The sequence below is a fragment of the Canis lupus genome, chromosome 5, assembly GCF_048164855.1.
Source record: "Canis lupus baileyi chromosome 5, mCanLup2.hap1, whole genome shotgun sequence".
Lineage (NCBI taxonomy): Eukaryota > Metazoa > Chordata > Mammalia > Carnivora > Canidae > Canis > Canis lupus.
The window spans coordinates 30,353,545-30,370,962 of NC_132842.1; the positions used below are offsets into that span (position 1 = coordinate 30,353,545).

Sequence of the window (17,418 nt, forward strand, 5' to 3'; positions counted from 1 at the left end):
TGTCTTCAACTTGGAATGCCACCCACGGGCTGAAGCCCCTACCGAGATGAAAGTCCATCAACAGTACGTACCCTATTAGATAGACTAGAAACTCAGGTTTTGCGTGGATAACTACCTCGCCCAAAAAAGTAGAGGCTCACATACAGAGGTTCTTAACTATCAGCGCTGGTAAACTAAGCGCACAGCTGGCCTTTCCCACTAATTTACTTCCTTGTCGACGGCTTCCTTGTCAGTAAGTCCTGCCACAGTTTGCAATCGAAGGAAACTGCAGGTTTTGTAAGAAACGTTTACTACAGCGTGGGTGCGGCAACAGGGCAACCCAACTGATGTGCTTTAGACACAGACATCATCGTCAGACTAACCCACCTGGAGCGCTCGGTCGTTGTTTTACTGTTCCTTGTATACAAACACTAATGGTCACCATGTCATCTTTTAATTAATAAAGCTCAGAGGAATCTGCTGCAGACCTTCAATTAGGACACCAATTAGAAAGGCGGTTAACAGGTTTTAGAAGGAAGAAAATCCACCCAAGTTTCCAAGTACCATTAAAGAAGGGGAAGAAGGTGATGGGGTTGGGAAGGGAACCAGGAAAGACCCTTCAAGGAAAAATACCCTCTTCTCCCCATTCTGTCGAGAGACAAATGTGACTATGTGACCCGAGAAAGACCCCACTACTTGAAATAAGGTCATGTAATAAATACCCAGGCTGCAGATATTTTTATAAGGAAGAATGTGTCTGAGACTACACCCCAGAACAGGGATTCCAGGAGTGGGCGGGGACAGGAGACTTAATCTATCAGCTTTAGCACACACACCCCCCTCCCCCATGCACACACCAAGCTCTAATGGTTCTCACAGGGATTTTAGGCAAATCTCTCATCTGCGTGTGAGACGTGCAGACTGATAACGTCTAATGGATGGGTCTCTGAAGCCCGGAGGAAGGAAGCATAGCTGCACGCTTGTGTCTCTCCGATTCACACGACTGAGCGAATGCCAGCCAATCTCAGTGTGCTCCACACCAAACCTCACGTCTCCACCATGAACCTTGGGGCCCTTCTAAATGGGTGCACATGTGTACACACACACCCCTACAAAAACACGTGTTTTACCTATAGAGCGAGAACCAACCTACATTTGTATGGCCAATTATAGCTTACAAAGTGCTCCATAAATACTGGTTTTATTCAAAAGCCAAGAGGGTGGGGCTGTTTCTGTGTCTTGCTGTGGCCACATCTCCCACACGACTCAGGGTACTGCCCACTCCCCCACCCCAACAGGGGAATATTGTGGTCAGCCCCAGTGCAGAAAGCTACTTAAGAGTGTGTCTGAAAGGGCTGGGAGCAAGAAACAGACCTGCAGAGAGCCCCTGCCCGTGGCTGCCTTGCAAGGAAACCAGTTCTTAAGGCTTCTGTGGCCCCAAGAACCTGAGGTCCAGCAGAGGAGACAAAATCGTGGAGGAGAGGCCCCCACTGTCAGGAGCACCTTGCCAGGTCCCCATCAACAGGATGGCCTAGAAGCACCCCAGAGCCAGCTCTCCCCGCCTCCTGTCTGGGACAGGGAGAGAGGGGGGAGGGTTGGTGATTCAGACCTGGGCAAAGCCTGAGGTGGCAAGATGTCACCATAGCCTCAGCGGCCATCTCCTGAGAAACGTGGCAACAGAGGAGGCCAGCAGGCAGCCTGGCGCTCAGGAGCCACCCCTGACTGGAAGCCACCCTGAGGATCGCTACCCAGGATTCCCTGTGTAGTCTCAGGTAACCTGACCCCACCTGAAGCCCAACACCCAGCATTCCACTGGCCCCATTCGGCCCCTTAGGCTCCTGGGTGGGTTACCTGGACAGCAGGTGTTGCCTTCAAACCACTGGGACCACTCTTACTAGGGGCCTCTCTCCGCGGCTAGGGAAGAGCCCAAGTTAAAGGTAAACTTTTCCAAAGCATTTATGGCTGATGACAGGGCAGGAAGGTGAACTGCCAGCAAAATCCAAGCACAGTGGAGTGTGTGTGTGTGTGGGGGGGGGGGGGGTGCGTGTGTGGGTGTGCTCATGCACGCAAGTGAGAAATGCTGCCAACTGTGTGGTCACTGATGTGCGGACCCTCTCCAAACCCAGGAGCAGAGGCCTGGTTCCCGGCCGCTCTCTTGTCACCCCCAACATAGAAACTGATGGTGGAGGCCCAGAGAAGGGGGCACGGGAAGGAGAAAGAAAATGCACCAAGGGAGAAGGAGGGAGCGAGGCGACAGGGAGGCAAAGGAGGGAGCCGACAGCAATATAAAGAGGGCTGGGCAGCCCGGGGCTCAGCGGTGCAGTGCCTGCCTTGGGCCCAGAGCGTGACCCAGGAGACCCGGGATAGAGTCCCACACTGTGCTCCCTGCAGGGAGCCTGCTCTCCCTCTGCTTGTGTCTCTGCCTTTCTCTGTGTCTCATGATAAATAAATAAAATCTTTAAAAAATAATAATAAAGACGAGTGGAGATTTCAAACCCCCAGAAAGAAGAGAGAAACTGGAGATGGAAATCCAGAGAAGGGACAGATGCATGGGCAGCGGGAGGGAGAGGCGGCGGAAACCGAGGTAGGGGGCCGGGAGGGAGAGGCTGGGTGGGGGGCACCCGCCGCGGCTCCCGGGGGACTGGGCGCCCCGGGGCCCCGCGTCCCCGCAGCAGAGGCTCCCGCACGCGGGGCCCCCGCGTTCCGACTGTCCCGGCGCCTGTGCGCTCCCCACGCCGGCCGAGCCGAGCCGAGCCGAGCCGCGCCGAGCCCAGCCGAGCCGAGCCCAGCCGAGTCGAGCCGAGCCCCGCCAGCCGAGCCGAGTCGAGCCGAGCCGAGCCCAGCCGAGCCAAGCGGAGCGGAGCAAAGCCGAGCCCAGCCCAGCTCAGCCAGCCGAGCCGAGTCGAGCCCCGCCAGCCGAGCGCAGCCGAGCCGAGCCGAGCCGAGCCGAGCCGAGCCCCGCCGAGCCGAGCCGAGCCGAGCCGAGCCGAGCCGAGCCGAGCCGAGCCGAGCCCCGCCAGCCGAGCGCAGCCGAGCCGAGCCGAGCCCCGCCGCGCCCCGCGGGCCGGGCCACAGCGCCCCCGACGCCGGCCGCAGGAGGCGCAGCGCCCGCCCCAGCCCGGCCGGCCGCCCGCGGGGAGGAGCGGGGAGGAGCGGCGAGCGCCCGGCCCAGCCCGCGGGGACCGCCGAGGAGGGCGGCGCCCGAGCCCGGAGCCCGCAGCCCCGCGCCCCGCCGGCGCCGGCGCCCGCCACACAATGGCCCGGCCGTGCACGCGGCGCGCCGCCCCCGGCAGCCCGGCCCCGCGCGGACCCGCACTCACATCTGGGCAGCGAGGGGCGGTGGTCGACGGGGATCCAGATCTTCTGCACTCGGCTCTGCGTCAGCTCCAAGGGCATCTTCACAGCCTGCACTCGGCGGCCCTGCGCCCCCCCGCGAAGAAGTCCGGCGTGGGGAGGAGCGCGGCCTGCCGACCCCCGAAACAAAGGGGAAGGGGGTGGGGGTGCGCGGGAGCTCTCCCGTGCGCCGCTTTTTGGAAACGTGCTTTGTGCTAAATGACGAACGCTCGCCCGGGGCGTGAGGCTCCACGCGCGCCGCGCCGGGGCCGGGGCGGGGGCCGGGGCCGGGGCTGGGGCTGGGGCTGCACCCGCGGCCGCCGCGGGGCCGGGCGCGTCTACGCGGGAGCCCGGGATGCTCGGAGCGCGCTGACAGCCGCGGTCGCCGGGTGCCCGCTCCGCTCCGGCGCCCGCGCACCCGCTCGCCGCCTCTCCAGCTCTGCTAGGACTCCGCGCGCTGAGCCCGGGCTTTTTAAGAGTCGGGGCCGGCAGCTCCGCACGTCAGCCTCGGGGCGGGGCCGCATTCTTCGGGTTCCAGCCCTCTTTCACGTGGGGGGTGGGCAGGCCCGCCGGCGGCCTGCGGGCGCCCCCTGCAGGTGGGCTCCTGCGGTCCCGGGGCGGACGCACGACACTCGGCTCGGGCGAGGAGCCCCACTCTGAGCCTGCCCCTCCTACGTCCCCTAAAGATGCCTGGCGCGGCTGCCCAGGAGCATCCCCGCAGCAGCGCTGGCAGGGACGCAGCGGCGCCGTCCATGTGGTGCGCGGAAGGGCCCTGGCGGCCCCGTCGCCTGGGATGCTGGTTAAAATGCATCCTGCTGACCCGGCCTCTCTGGGACGGGGACCCCAACACTCGACATTCTTAACGCGCGATCCAGGTCAGGCGCGGTGAAGTTGAAGACTCGGGCCCAGGGCTACAGATGGAAGAGGGGTTGGGGGGTTCGGGGGTGGGGGGGTCTCTGCTACCTTAGGGAGAGCCCGAGGAGGATGTCCAGAGCGCCTGTGTGGCACAGGTCTCCGGGTCACCCCGCTTGCCAAAGCTGCTCCTTGATAATCATGCGTGTTGAGTCTCACCCGCCACGACCCCTGCACCCCCCCCCACCCGGGGAGGGGGCTTCCCTGGTCCTTCATCCTCACCCCGCCCGCCTTCCTAAATCCCTTAGAAACCTTGACTTGTGCTGAGCACCGTTCCCCCCACAAGCAGCCCCGAGACCTGGAACCAGCCCCCCTCCCCCGCCCCGGGGGTCTGGGCACCAGACCCAGACTGGAAAGCTGGAGCGGGGTGGGGGTGGGGGGGAGGGGGTGCAGAATGCAACGGGCCAGGCACCTTGGTCTTCGCTGTCACCTTTTACAATATTCACGGTACTGTCAACTCCGAGCAGAAGAGTGAGTCAAACTAGAGCCTGCAATGCGTCCCCTTGACTACAAAACCCTGGAATAACTATTGGGAGGTGGCCCCTGGATTATGCAAACCCCTAAAATTCAGGACGTTCACCCTGCACAGCTCGCACCTCCTCCTCGCCGTGTTTTGGGTTTGTGTGTCTCCGGCCTCCACGGCCCTTGGGGTTTTGCATCGGCTCGTGCGTGACACGGGACAGCCGCGTGGTCATGCCAGTGACCGCCCCCCCCGCCCCCGGGAAGATCCGGGTGTTTAGAGCGGGGACTGCCGCCCGCACACTGGCCCTTAGGCAAGGGGACGGCACCGAGGGGCTGCGCTGCCCTGCAGAGGTGCACGGGGCTCCCTCCGCGACTCCAGTGCGCCTGGAAGGAAGAAGGCGGCGCTCCTGGAATCCACTCTGCAGCAGAACAGCGCGCAGAGCCTGCCACACGTCGCTCACGTCCCGCATGGCTCGGCTGGACCGCGCCCGCTCCCTGGCGGCGGGAGCAGCTGCTCCGCCCCGCCCCTCCCGGGCCTCCCTCCCGGGCCTCCCTCCCTTCCCTGCACCCCAGCCCGACCCTCACTCCGGGCGCCCCCGCCCCCCCCCCAGGGCCTTCCCCCTTCCCCCTTCCCCCTTCCCCGCACCCCAGCCGGCCCAGGGGCCGCGGGCGCCCCCCCCCCCCCCCCCGCCCCGGGCATCCCGACTGCAACCCCCCCCCGCCCCCCCGCGGCCCTCCCCGGAGTCCCTGCTCTCTCTCTGACAGCTTTGCTGACTGTCTGGTTTCGGCGCTCGGGCAGCTGTTCAGAAACCCGAGTGCATTGCAATGGACTTGTTTTTCTGCAGTGGGAGCAAATGCCAGAGATGACACCCTATAACGCCCCAGGGAGAGTCCCACTCCACTCCTGAAACAAGAGTGGGCTGATCCAAAGAGAAAAACAGCAGCAAGCGGGCGCTGGAGCCCCCCGGGAGAGCTGCTGGCTGGGCGTTGACTGGGGTCAGGGAAGGGGGGGGCCGTCGTGCACGTGAGGCCGGCTGCACCCCTACACGCTTGCACGCTTGCCTCTCCGAGAAGAATCAGTGTGCCTGCTCGCGTGCCTGCTACCTTGCCATCGGCGTTTTTGGACAGACAGGCAGGGCGCAGGGACGAGGTGGCATTCTTCCAACCTCTAAGCTTGCAAACAGCTGTGGGGGCCAGCTCAGGGGCAGTGGGGTCCTCGCTAGCGGCGGCCAATCTTTAGTGTCCTGACCTAGATAATGTGTCTGGCAGGGGCCGCTTCTGAGGGCAGGAGGCACCTGAAGTTCCCCAGCAAGCACGGGCACTCGCCACCAGACCCCTCGCCCTACCTGTGTGTCCATAAATGCCTCAGGCTCGTGTGTGTCCTGGGCCATGGATCAAAGACCAAATTCTTCCCCCATCATCTCCTGCACCTGACAGGGGGACAGGCAAACGGAAGTTCACATAATCCCCCTAGCTTCTGATATGGGAGTACAAACAATGTGGGAACTGGTGGGGTTCAGGGAGGAATCCACACGTGACCACAAGACAAGGGGACAGCTAAAACCCATGTGGCAATTGCAACCCTCAAGTACATTAGGGTAGCGTCCTTAGGAGGGTAAGATTGCCTCACTGCAAAACAGTTTAAAAACAACCCCACTGTAACCGAATTCCAAGAATGTGCGAGTTCAGACTTTATGGATTTAGACATCGTCCTACCCCCCGCCCCCCCAACCCCGCTCTGTTAATAGCTCCATCTCCGGCCAACTCCCCTGTCCCCAAGCTGGCAAGAAGGCACGCAGTCCTTTGGAAAAGGCTGCAGGGGATACACAAATCTGTCCAACGGTGATGTTTTACAGACAGGACGGCTCCGCGCACCAGGGGAGATTCCATGATCCTCGGTGCACCTAAGGCTACCAGACTCCTCCAGACTAGTCAGCCCTTTGTTTTAATTGAGTAAGAGGAAGTTTAGAGAGAGAGGTTAAGGAACTAGGGCAAAGGTCAGGACCGCCAGTTATTAACTTCTTTTCCCCGACTTGACACAGGCATCCGATAGTTCCCAAGGGGCCATGTGATGGGCACGGCAACCTCAGGGTGCTGAGTAGAGTCTGTGGTTTGGGCCTTCTCGCCCAGAACAGCTGAGCTGTTGGACAGAAAAGGGCACAGAAAGACCTTGCACAGTCATGCCTGGTGGAGGTGCTTATAGAGAATTCTTGAATAAGGTAGAGACTCAGAGAAAGGTGGTGGAAGAGTGGCACCCTCTTCTACCCCCTGTTGGCCAGTGTCATCGAACCCTTACCCCTGCTCCCCGGCGGGGCTACACAGCAGCAAAAAAGCAAACCCCACTTCCAAGATCTCGTGCCAGCGAGCCAGACTGAAACCCTGAAACCATGCGATACCCACCTCCTCTCCGGCGGGAGAATGACAGAACAAGCTGTGGCAGGCTGGGAGCCATCAGAAGTTGTTAATTAGACACAAAGTGTCATCATTTGCTCCCTTAACAATCCCGAGTCTGAGAGAGCGAGGCAAGACACCAAATAAAAGACTGAAATAAACCCTTACCTCACCATCCATCCAAAAACAAGAGAGAGGGTGAGTTGTTTTTTTTTTTTTTTTTTTTTTGTATGTTCCTCACTCATGCACGAATGGTTTCGCAGACACAGGTGCCCACCCAAGTCCACATCGGTGGGTTGAAAACCCAACTCAAAACCTGCACATGGAGCTTGGTGGCAGCTCCATTCATCATCGCCAAAGAATGCAAGCAGCCAAGATGTGCTTCGGGAGGTGAGCGGATAAATAAAGTGGGGTCTGTCCAGACAGTGGGATAGCATTCAGCACTGAAAGGAAATGAGCCATCAAGCCAAGAAAAGACATGGAGACGATAATGTGCATATTATTACTGTCTGACTGCAAGTCTACGACACGCTGGAAAAGGCACAACCACAGAGACAGTAAAATGATCAGGGACGCCTGGGTGGCTCAGAGGTTGGGTATCTGCCTTTGGCTCAGGGCGTGATCCTGGAGACCCGGGATTGAGTCCCGCATCGGGCTCCCTGCATGGAGCCCGCTTCTCCCTCTATGTCTCTGCCTCCCTCTCTCTGTGTCTCTCATGAATAAATAAAAATCTTTAAAAAAAAGTGATCGATGGTTTGCCGAGGGTTGTGGGAGGGGATGGTTAATGGGAGAAACACGGGGTTATGTAGGGCAGTGCAACCGCCGTGTCAGAGGCTGTAATGGAGGGTGCACGTCATTACACGTGTGTCCAAACTCCTAGCATGCACGACACCAAGAGTGAGCCCCGAGGTCAACTATGGACTCTGGGTGATGATGCTGTGTCAGCGGGAGTTCATCCTCAGCCACAACGCCCCACTCTGGTGGGAGATGCTGCTAATGCGGGGTGCCAGACCTGTGCGGGGCGGGGATATACGGCAGCTCCACGTTCCTCTCACTTTTGCTGCGGACCTAAAACTGCTCCAAAAATAAAGTCTATTTGAAAAATTGCTATGTTTCTGCCGGTGGCATAAGCTTGTCTCCGATCAAGTGGACTCACACGTCTCATTATGAGGCTGTGACAACAGCCCAACATGGCAAAAAGCACACCATGCAGTCCCACCAAACCCAACAGCAAGTTTCCATCTCCCTCCACCCGGGCTCTGTTTCTCCACTTTCTCCAGGCCTTTCCTTTCTTTAGGGTGCCCCTGAGCTTGGGACCAGGCTCTTAAAACTGCCTGACCTTGTTTCTTATCCAGCATCAAGCCTGGCTACTGCTTTCAGAGTATCTTTCGCTCCTGTCAACCTCCTCACCCAATACCAAGACATAAATCATTTGCGTTTTAAAAACACTATTAAAAAAAAATAAAAATAAAATAAAAACACTATTTTACAACTTCAGAATATTGGTGCTTTTTAAAAACCAAATATCCCACAGTCTGGGTAACAATATCGTAGCAATGTAACATTCATTTCCCGGTTTTGATATTTTGCTGTCATGTAAGATGTTGCCAACAGAGGAAGCTGGGTGAAGGGTTCACGGGACTCTATGAACTATTTTGTAACTTCTGGTATTTCAAAATAAAAAGCTTTAAGAAACAAAAAAATCTAAAATAGGTGAGAGTACAGGGCCTCTGAGCCAATGTCTATTTGGACTACTAGCGCCAACATGAACTGGTGCAGATTGTGCAGATCCAGGCATTGAGGGAGAAGGGAATTGCCAGAAAGGTAGTCAACAACTCTGCAGTGATTTGCATATGCACCTAACATCTCTGCTTCTTGCAAATGACACACATATACAAACAGAATTTGCATGAATCCTGTACCTGTGGAAAAGCAGAATCAAGCTCAAGCTGTGTTTTAATTTAGGGGGAAATGATTCTATTTCTGGGCATTGCATAGACTTTTGGGAGAATACCAATGGGTCTGTAGTTTGTCCCCAGTGTGCATGCTGAAAATTTGAAAAAGACAGTCATGCAGAGTTCAGCTGACTCCAGAGTTCAGTGGCTCCAAGAGGTTCACGCTGATCCCCTGTCTTTCCTGGAGTGGAAAGGCGTGCAAGGATGGGAAACTACTTGAGAAGCTCACTGCCCAATCTTCTGGTGTCTATTCATTAAATGCTCACATTTATTAGACACTCACAGCAGCGACTGTGTGTCAGACGCTGCAAAGAACAAGCCACACCAGGATCTCAATGATCTGGGGTCCAGCCAGGGAAGACAAGTGGGCGGGCAACTAGCTATCATCATGGTGTTCTGTGCCCAGCCTCATGCTGAGTATCACAAAGAAAAAGCTCCTACGCCCAAGGCCTTGTAACTGAAGACTGGAGTGGGGAATGTACATGTATGGGAATCAAAGCAGGAAACAGAGAGGCGGTAGGTAAAGGGAGGCTATGGGTAGATCCGTTTGGGACAGTAAGAAACGTTTGCACCTCAAGGGGGGAAGCCAGCTGGCAATTTCATGTCCTAGTCATCTCATGCTTCTTCGGTGTTTGTCTAAGAAGACACATCGAACAAAGTCAACATCTCTCATTTCTTGCCATATGCAACAAGTACCCGCTGAGAGCCACTGTACCAGGGAGGATGAGCACAAGCAGGATGTGGTCCTTGCCAGAACTGCAAATTCACTTTTGAATTTTATAGTGTCCCCCTAGCACGCATGTGCGCGCACACACACACTCACTCACTCCTCCCTTTGTTCCTTACAGTTAACAAAACTGAGGTTCAAAACTATTAAATTACTTTTCTGTGGTCACATAGCTAATGAGCCAAGGAATAAAAAAGACCATGATCTTCAACGAGCCTGGTAGTCTTTCAAGTCTCTCCCATTTCAATCCCCTTCCAAGTGGGACATGCAATTTCCTTCCCGATAACAATGCCAACGACAAAATCTTGAATCCAAGTGGCTTTGACGACGGACTCAAAATTACTTAGAATTTGGCTATGATTTTGAAATAAGATGAAGAATCATCTTCAGAAACTACTGGGAAGATTAAGACCTAAAAACTCTCACATGATCCTACAGTGGAAGGTGCTACTTAACCTATGAAAACAAAGCCAGCCCCGCGGAGATGCCCACATCTCTGTAACCCAGCAGGCACGCCTGGAGAGCCTTCCACCTAACGGTGTAGGAAAGCCTCATGGTCGCCAGTATGGTAAATTTAGAAAGAAACAATGGTTTTGTGGAATGAAAATGCATCAGCATTCAAAAAGAAAAAAAAAAGGTGGAGGAGGCCTTGGCATTTTGTGTACTTCCCAAAACAAAAGTTTTAGGATGTCCTGATTTATTAGCAAAGGGAAAGAAGAAAAGAAGAAATATTTCCCCATCTCCAACCTCATTCAAATGATTAGATAAACCTCAAATTTCTATTGTTAATAATTCATTTTTACAGAATGGTCACCTCACCCCGGTTGTCAAGAGCCTGACATCTTCATGAGCTCTAAGGCAGCGCCATCCCATAGAAGCTACAATCTTAAGATTTTCTAGTCGTAAAAAGAAACAGGAGAAACTAGCATCACTCATATATTTTAGTTAACGTCATAAATCCAAAATATCATTTCCACATGTTACGGTATGACACACTGAGGTACTTTACACCTCCGATCTCCCTTCCAGACATCTGGAGGGAGAGCCATCCAAGGAGAGGGAACAGGAACAAAGGCTCTGGCCTGGGATCTTGATTTGGGGATGGAGCCAGGGTGGGTGGGACAGGCAGGGCTTCGGAGGAAGGGGGAAAGAGGTGCTACATGGAGTAGCACCTTGTAGATCCATCAGGAAGGCTGGGTCCTTTTCTGACAAAGGTAGGAAGCCACCAGAGGGTGATAAGAAGGCTGAGCAATACACAGATGACCCGCTAGGGCAGGGAGGCCGTGTTCAGGAACACATTCACGTTCACTGGTGTAGCCGTCCCAGGTGCCTAGAACACAGGCACAGCCACGGTAGACACCCATGGGTTGACCGAATGAGAACATGTTTAAAGAGTGGCCTCTGGTTGCTGAGTTAAGAACAGGTTCTAACAGGCAGGCAATGATCCCAGGATCCTGAAGTAATCATAAGGTCCAGAATCTCTGGTCTGGATTTATAAGGAAGAGGGGGTGAATGACCAGGCCCCTGCATGGAGACATCCAGGCCCCTGCATGGAGACAAGTCTCAAACAACTTGGCTCTCGAGTTCTCTTGCACGCCTCCCCCTGACCCCATAGTGTTAACCTTGCAAAACTGAAAGAGGAGGGCGAACCAGAAAGCTTTATTCTGGAAAATTCCTCTCGAAGGCTTGAAAACAAGAGGAAGGGATGGGGCAGCAAAAGAGCTGGATGTGGGAACCCGTAACTGAGCTCTATGAAGCAGCAAGGGGCCCTCCTATGATGAAAAAGGTCATCATCTGCAGTGAGAAAAAAATTCATGGATAATTCACTGCGAACCCGATGTCTTGGGCGGCCTTGGCTCTTCGACAATAGCCAATAACCCACTTTCTCCTTTCTCTGTTCTACCCTGCACAGCAGCCTTCTAATTATCACTCACCTCCCCTCGCAGAGAGAACTACCACTTACCTCCCCTCGCAGAGAGAACTACCACTTACCTCCTCTCGCAGAACTATCATTTATCTTCTCTCACACAGAACCCACGGGTGAGCTGCTGTGAATGTTCTGTTCCAACCAGCAGCTGGAAATGTGTCAAGTGGGCAATCTATACTTACATGCCATTCTCTTAGCAGTTTGGTTTGTGACTCAGTCTCCCGAAGCTCGACTATCTCCGGATGCACTGCTAAAACCCAGTTCTAAACAGAAACACCTGAGGACCAGACACTGGACCAGACACTCGGCCAGTGGACCACAGCCACCCGAGCCACATTGGTCCCTCCACTGGCCCGGTGATTTCTGACACCTCCATCTTGCTTCTTTTCATTGTAAGCCTGGAGATATGCCCTAGAACACTCGTGGCTATGCTTCTTGCCAGAGTAGCTTCCCAATGACAATATTTTATTGACACAGATACAAAACACAGATTGAAGAAAACATCCAGGAGTGTAGTTAAGACCCAGAAAAGCTGGTGTAACAATCTCTGGGTAGACTCATTATGGGGTAGAGAGAAACCACGACTACCCCAACCCCAGATGTCTCCTATCTAAGGGTCTCCAATGATCCTTATGACACTTTCTCCCAAATCACAGGTGAAAAGGTAATGGGAGAAAACTCACCTTTCTAAGAAAAAGACCATGGGACTTTCAGAAGGTGCAAGATTTTCAGAGTGCGTGATTGGATAAACTGTATACAGGTCTGTTCAAGGAGGGTAAGTCAGACAACTCCTGGCGTTATCATTATTATTGTTCTTGAGAGTTCAGGCTGTTTCTTCATCAGTAAGAAAACGATTACTCAGCCATCAGTCACCCATCAATTTGGATCAGGGATGCCAAGAGCAGTGCGCAACCAGCTGGACAGCAATTAAGCCCGTGAAAGAGGCCAACCCCTTCGCCCGTCCCGTGGCAAGCTCACAACAACACAGCTTGTCGCCAGACACCTGTGTGCCAGCCTCAGGGGGACAGCGATGTCAGAACTAACCCTGATAGCGAAGGCTGGACGTTGCATGCGCACCCGGCCACTTAACCACCAGTGTCTGGGACAGTGTACACTTGCTACCTGGCCCTCTCTCCCATCCGCCCCCCAGGGCCAGTAACCTCTTTGTGTAAAGAGACAGTGGGTGTAGCAACATTATTCACAATAGCCCAAGGCCCCCATGTCCATCAACATATGAATGGATAAACAAAATGTGGTCTAGCCACACAATGGAATATTCTTCAGCCACGAAAAGGAAGAAAGTACTGAAGCATGCTGCAACACGGATGAACCCTGAACTGTCACTTTGATGGACCAGAATTGTCCTCTCCCAAAACCCTTATGTGGAACCCTAACCCCTAGCACCTCAGCATGTCACTGCGTTTGGACACAGTGTCCTGAAACACATAATTACGCTAAATGAGGTTAGGACGGGCCCCAATCCAACCTGATGAATTTCTCTGCGAGAACATTTGACCCACAAAGAGACTCCGGGCACACGTGCACACAGAGGAAAGACCCTACGAGGACATGGCAAGGCAGCAGTCGTCTGCAAGCCAAGGAGAGAGGCCTGAGGGAAAACCAGAGCTCATCTTGGACTTCCGGCTTCGAGAACTATGAGAAAATAAATTTCAGCAGGCTAGAGTATTTTGTTATGGCAGCCAGAGCAAACTAATACAATCATGCTCAGTGAAAGAAACCAGACACAGAAAGCCATATCATATGATACCACTGATGTAAAATCTCCAGAATTGGTAAATCTAGAGGAACAGAAGGCAGATTTGTGACGACCAGGGACTGGGGGAAAAGGAGAAGGCCTACTTCGTGGGGACGGGGTTTCCTTTTGGAGTGATGACAACATTCTGGAGCCTGACCAAGGTGATGGTCGTACAACACCGTGAACGTGCTAAGTGCTATTCAACTGTGCACTTTAAAATGGTTGGTTTTAAAAAATAAAAATAAAAACAAAAAAAATAAAAATAAAAAAATAAAATGGTTGGTTTTACAAGACAAAATCAGAGAGGGAGACACACCGTAAGAGACTCTTAATCATAGGAAACACACTGAGGGTCGGTGGAGGGGAGGGGGTTAGGGGGATGGGGTAACCGGGGGATGGGCACAAAGGAGCGCATATGATGTGCTGGGCACCGGGTGTTCTACACAACTGATGAATCACCGAACTCAACCTCTGAAACCAAGAATACATTATATGTCAATTAACTGAATTGAATAAAATGAAATTAAAAATGAAACGGTTTTATATTATGTGATCTCAATTCAATTAAAAAAGGCAAAAAATAAAATTAAAAAAACCAATGACCGTAGATCAGAAAGCTATCTGAAACATGAAGATGTGAAGCCTGTTGGAGTTACAACAGGGCAGTTAACTAGACCCAGGAGAGGGGGGTGGTAGGAAGAGCAGGGAAAAGCAAATTCAAGAGACTTGAGATGGTGGGAAAAGCCACGGTGGGCCCAGAGCTCCCCACGGGAGGCCCAGGGCACCAGCAGCATGGGTGGTGGCAGGCAGAGGAGCGGAGTCTGAGGACTTGGAATGAATCACCCCCTGTCAAGCGGGTCTCCCGTGCATGGCTACAGTGGCTTGGTGCGCTGTAGAGCAGGGACAATGGCCACCGCTGACAGATGGTTATGCCCAGTGCAGAGCACAGGACCTGGCATGTGGTACACTCAATACCCGGGGCCACAAGCTCTATGCGAACGGAGCCCTCAGCTTTCCACAGAATCTGCCTCTCTCCCAACCCTACACCAGGTTGCGGCACCTACGTTAGAGGATGGAGGGTTTCCTGGTTCCTCCTCCTTTCTCATTCCTGCCAAGGATCACGTATTGGGGAGGTTTCGTTACTTCCTGTTACTCAGGGCTCTGGAAGGAAGGGAGGAAAGAAGGAGAGAGAGAGAGGAGGGAGGGGCGGAGGGTGGGTGAAAATTAGTGAAGGGAAACCTTTGACATGGAGTCAGGAAGGCCAGAAGGGGGAGCTTTTGGGCACGTGCCCCCTGGGGCAGCTGACTCCACATTCCCTGGCAGGAGGAGGCTGACTTGACTACCCCAAGGGGACCAAGGAAGATTTTCTCCTGGTCCAGCAACAGCCCAGCCAATGAGAAGCCCCTGCACCTCAAACTCCCAGGCTCCTCCCATGGATTGGACTTTTGTCAACACTACTCCTTCCTTCTAAGTCCCCTCTCTTCTCCATAAAAGAATGTTCCTCTCCTTTGTTCTCTGGCCTGTGATTTACCAGAGTGGGCATGTCCCAAATTGCAATTCCTCTGCTATTCCCAAATAAACTCATTTTGCTGGTCGACTAACTGGTTTGTTTTTTTTAAGACTTCATGTCTTTATTTATTTGAGAGAATGTGCAAGCGTGTAAGCAAGGGGAGGGGCAGAGAGAGAGAGGGAGTCTCAAGCAGACTCCACACTGAGCACAGAGCATGGAGCCCCACACGGGGCTCAATCTCACCACCCTGAGATCATGGCCCGAGCTGAAAATAAGAGTCCATTTGTTTCACCAACTGAGCCATCCAGGCGCCCCTGGTTATTTTTATTTTTTAAGGTTGGAAGTACATATGCATGAGAAGAGACAGTCTAGTATTTGGCCCATATGGTCATGGAGGCTGAGAAGTCCAACGATACGCCATCTGCAAGTTGGAGAACCAGGAAAGCCAATGTCCTTCAGTCCAGAGTCTGAAGGCCTAAGAACTAGGAGCGCCTCTGTCCAAAGACAGGAGAAGGTGGATGTCCTCACATGGAATGTCACCCTTCCTCCACCTTTCCGTCCCATTCAGGACCTCAGCAGATAGGATGATGCCCACCGCAGTGGAGAGAGCCATCTGCTTTACTCCATCCCTCAAATCAAACGTGATCTCTTCCAGAAACATCCTCATGGCCACGCCCAAAAATTGTGTCTCACCAGCGACCTGGGCATCCCTTGGTCCACATGTAGAAGATGTGTTACATCGCAGTCCCATCTTCCTTCACAGCAGAGCCCTGGTTTGTAGCTGCCGGCTAAGCACTATTTTTGAGACTTTTAGACACGGCTGAAAGGCTACGGCGGGCTCCCCTCACCCTCCCCTGGGCGTCTTCTGTGGCTGCAACAGCATCTACATGAGGAACAGCAAGTGCGAGGTGTTCCCAGCAGTGAACCGGCTCATCCTGCTCCAGCCAAACCTCGGGTGTCCCTCAGGCCACTTCCTCCCTGAATTTCTAGAAACCCCCCTCAGACAGCCCTCCTGCGCAGCCTCAGCTCAAGCTCGTGGCTTCAGGCTGCTTGTTCCATTTTTAGACAGTGCTACTGGCCAGACAGCCTTTCTCACACTGAGCCAAACACCTCTTCCCATAACTTTCCCCCGTCGGGTTGGTTGTCACTCTGCTGCTGGGGACACAAGCTTGTGCTCCATCCTGGCAAGAGAGGCTTGCCCTCTAACATTTGTGAGCAGCTATCATGTTCCCACGAAAACACACAACCTTCAGGCCAAGAAGCTCACCCCTGGGCCTGAAAACAGCGTCAATATGGTCTTCAGCACACGGTAAAGCCAACTAAAAGCATGAATTTGTCTCGTGATGTTAAAAGCACCAGGTTCGAGGGAGAAGTTGTGGAGTGATGCCATTCGATCTATGGTAAAGACTGGAATGAGCCAGGCACTCAAACCTACTGTGACGAAAAGCAATTCTAGGGAACCTATGGAGGATCTCAGTAGGTTTTGATTCTCACCTACTGAGAACCAGAGGTCTGCTCTCCTGCCAGAGGGAGCGGGGAAGGGGCCTCGGGCTGGAGCCAGGAGCCTGGGCCCTGCTGCTGGCCCCCGCTACGCCAGGCCGCAGGGCTTCTGGACCTCGGTTCCCTCATCCGCTGATCTGGGTGGATGGTAGGTGGTCTCTCGGCATCCCTTCCACCTCCCCAACGATCCTAATCATTCTCGGTGAAATATAAATAGAAACTTGATCAATAATCATGGGGCTATAAGCTCTGTGTCACCAGAGCCTACCAAAGTGTTGGGCACGTGGGAGGTGTTCATATACATCTGTTTGATGCAAAGAGCGGCTCTAGCACAATGACCCAGGGTGGCTCCCATCGTGGACTGGAAACAGCCTCCACAGCTGCTCCAGGGACCACAGGGCCTACAGGTGGCCACGCGCTGTGGCTACCAGACGTTCATCTGCAGAGTGAGGGCAACACCGGCCCTGTCCACCCTGAGAGGGCCTCGGGAGGATCAAATCAGACCTGCACGAAAGCGCTCCTGGCAAGACCACGAGGTACTCCGCAAATATGCGAAGATTAGAATTTCTGAATTGCCCTGGCCCACCCGTGGTGGGTGATGAAGACGTCTGGGTGCCCTACTCTGTGATCTGGCCTCCATCCCCCCCGGTTTCCTTAGCACCCAACGCCGGCCCCCCAGCACACACACAATGAGGGGAAGAGCCCAGGTTACAAGGGCTGAGGTCCCTGCCCCCCCACCTCTGGTGAGAACAGAAACTGGCCAGCAGACCACCTGCTGCTGAGTATGAAAAGCGCACCATGGGGACACGCCGAGGGGGGCCCAATGTGAAGAAAGTTGGGAATGGGTGCTATGTTGCAAGGCCTGCTTGCGTGGTGCGGTGCACGCAACTCTGGGATTGCCACATCAGAACTGGCATCCTGGCCCTTCTCTGTTCTCCTTACACTTCTTCCTTCTCCCAGGGGAAA

At 54.2% G+C, this 17,418-nt stretch overlaps 1 protein-coding gene across 9 annotated transcripts in view; it reads right to left on the bottom strand.

The window, feature by feature from the left end:
• The window catches only part of PFKFB3 (6-phosphofructo-2-kinase/fructose-2,6-biphosphatase 3), a 141,375-nt gene that overhangs the window by 89,810 nt on the left and 34,147 nt on the right, over positions 1–17,418 (bottom strand). For 5 of the 9 annotated variants that reach the window (XR_012031031.1, XR_012031030.1, XM_072825900.1 and 2 more), the window contains exon 1: positions 3,300–3,511. The exons of 3 other annotated variants lie outside the window; for them this stretch is intronic. Coding sequence is in view for 4 of the 6 variants with exons in the window: in XM_072825900.1 (XP_072682001.1) it covers positions 3,300–3,375 (76 nt within the window). In the remaining 2 variants the exon portion in view is untranslated. Of the gene's footprint in view, positions 1–366; positions 440–3,299; positions 3,512–17,418 lie in introns of those variants that run through there. One more of the 9 variants, XM_072825899.1, reaches the window with a different exon arrangement.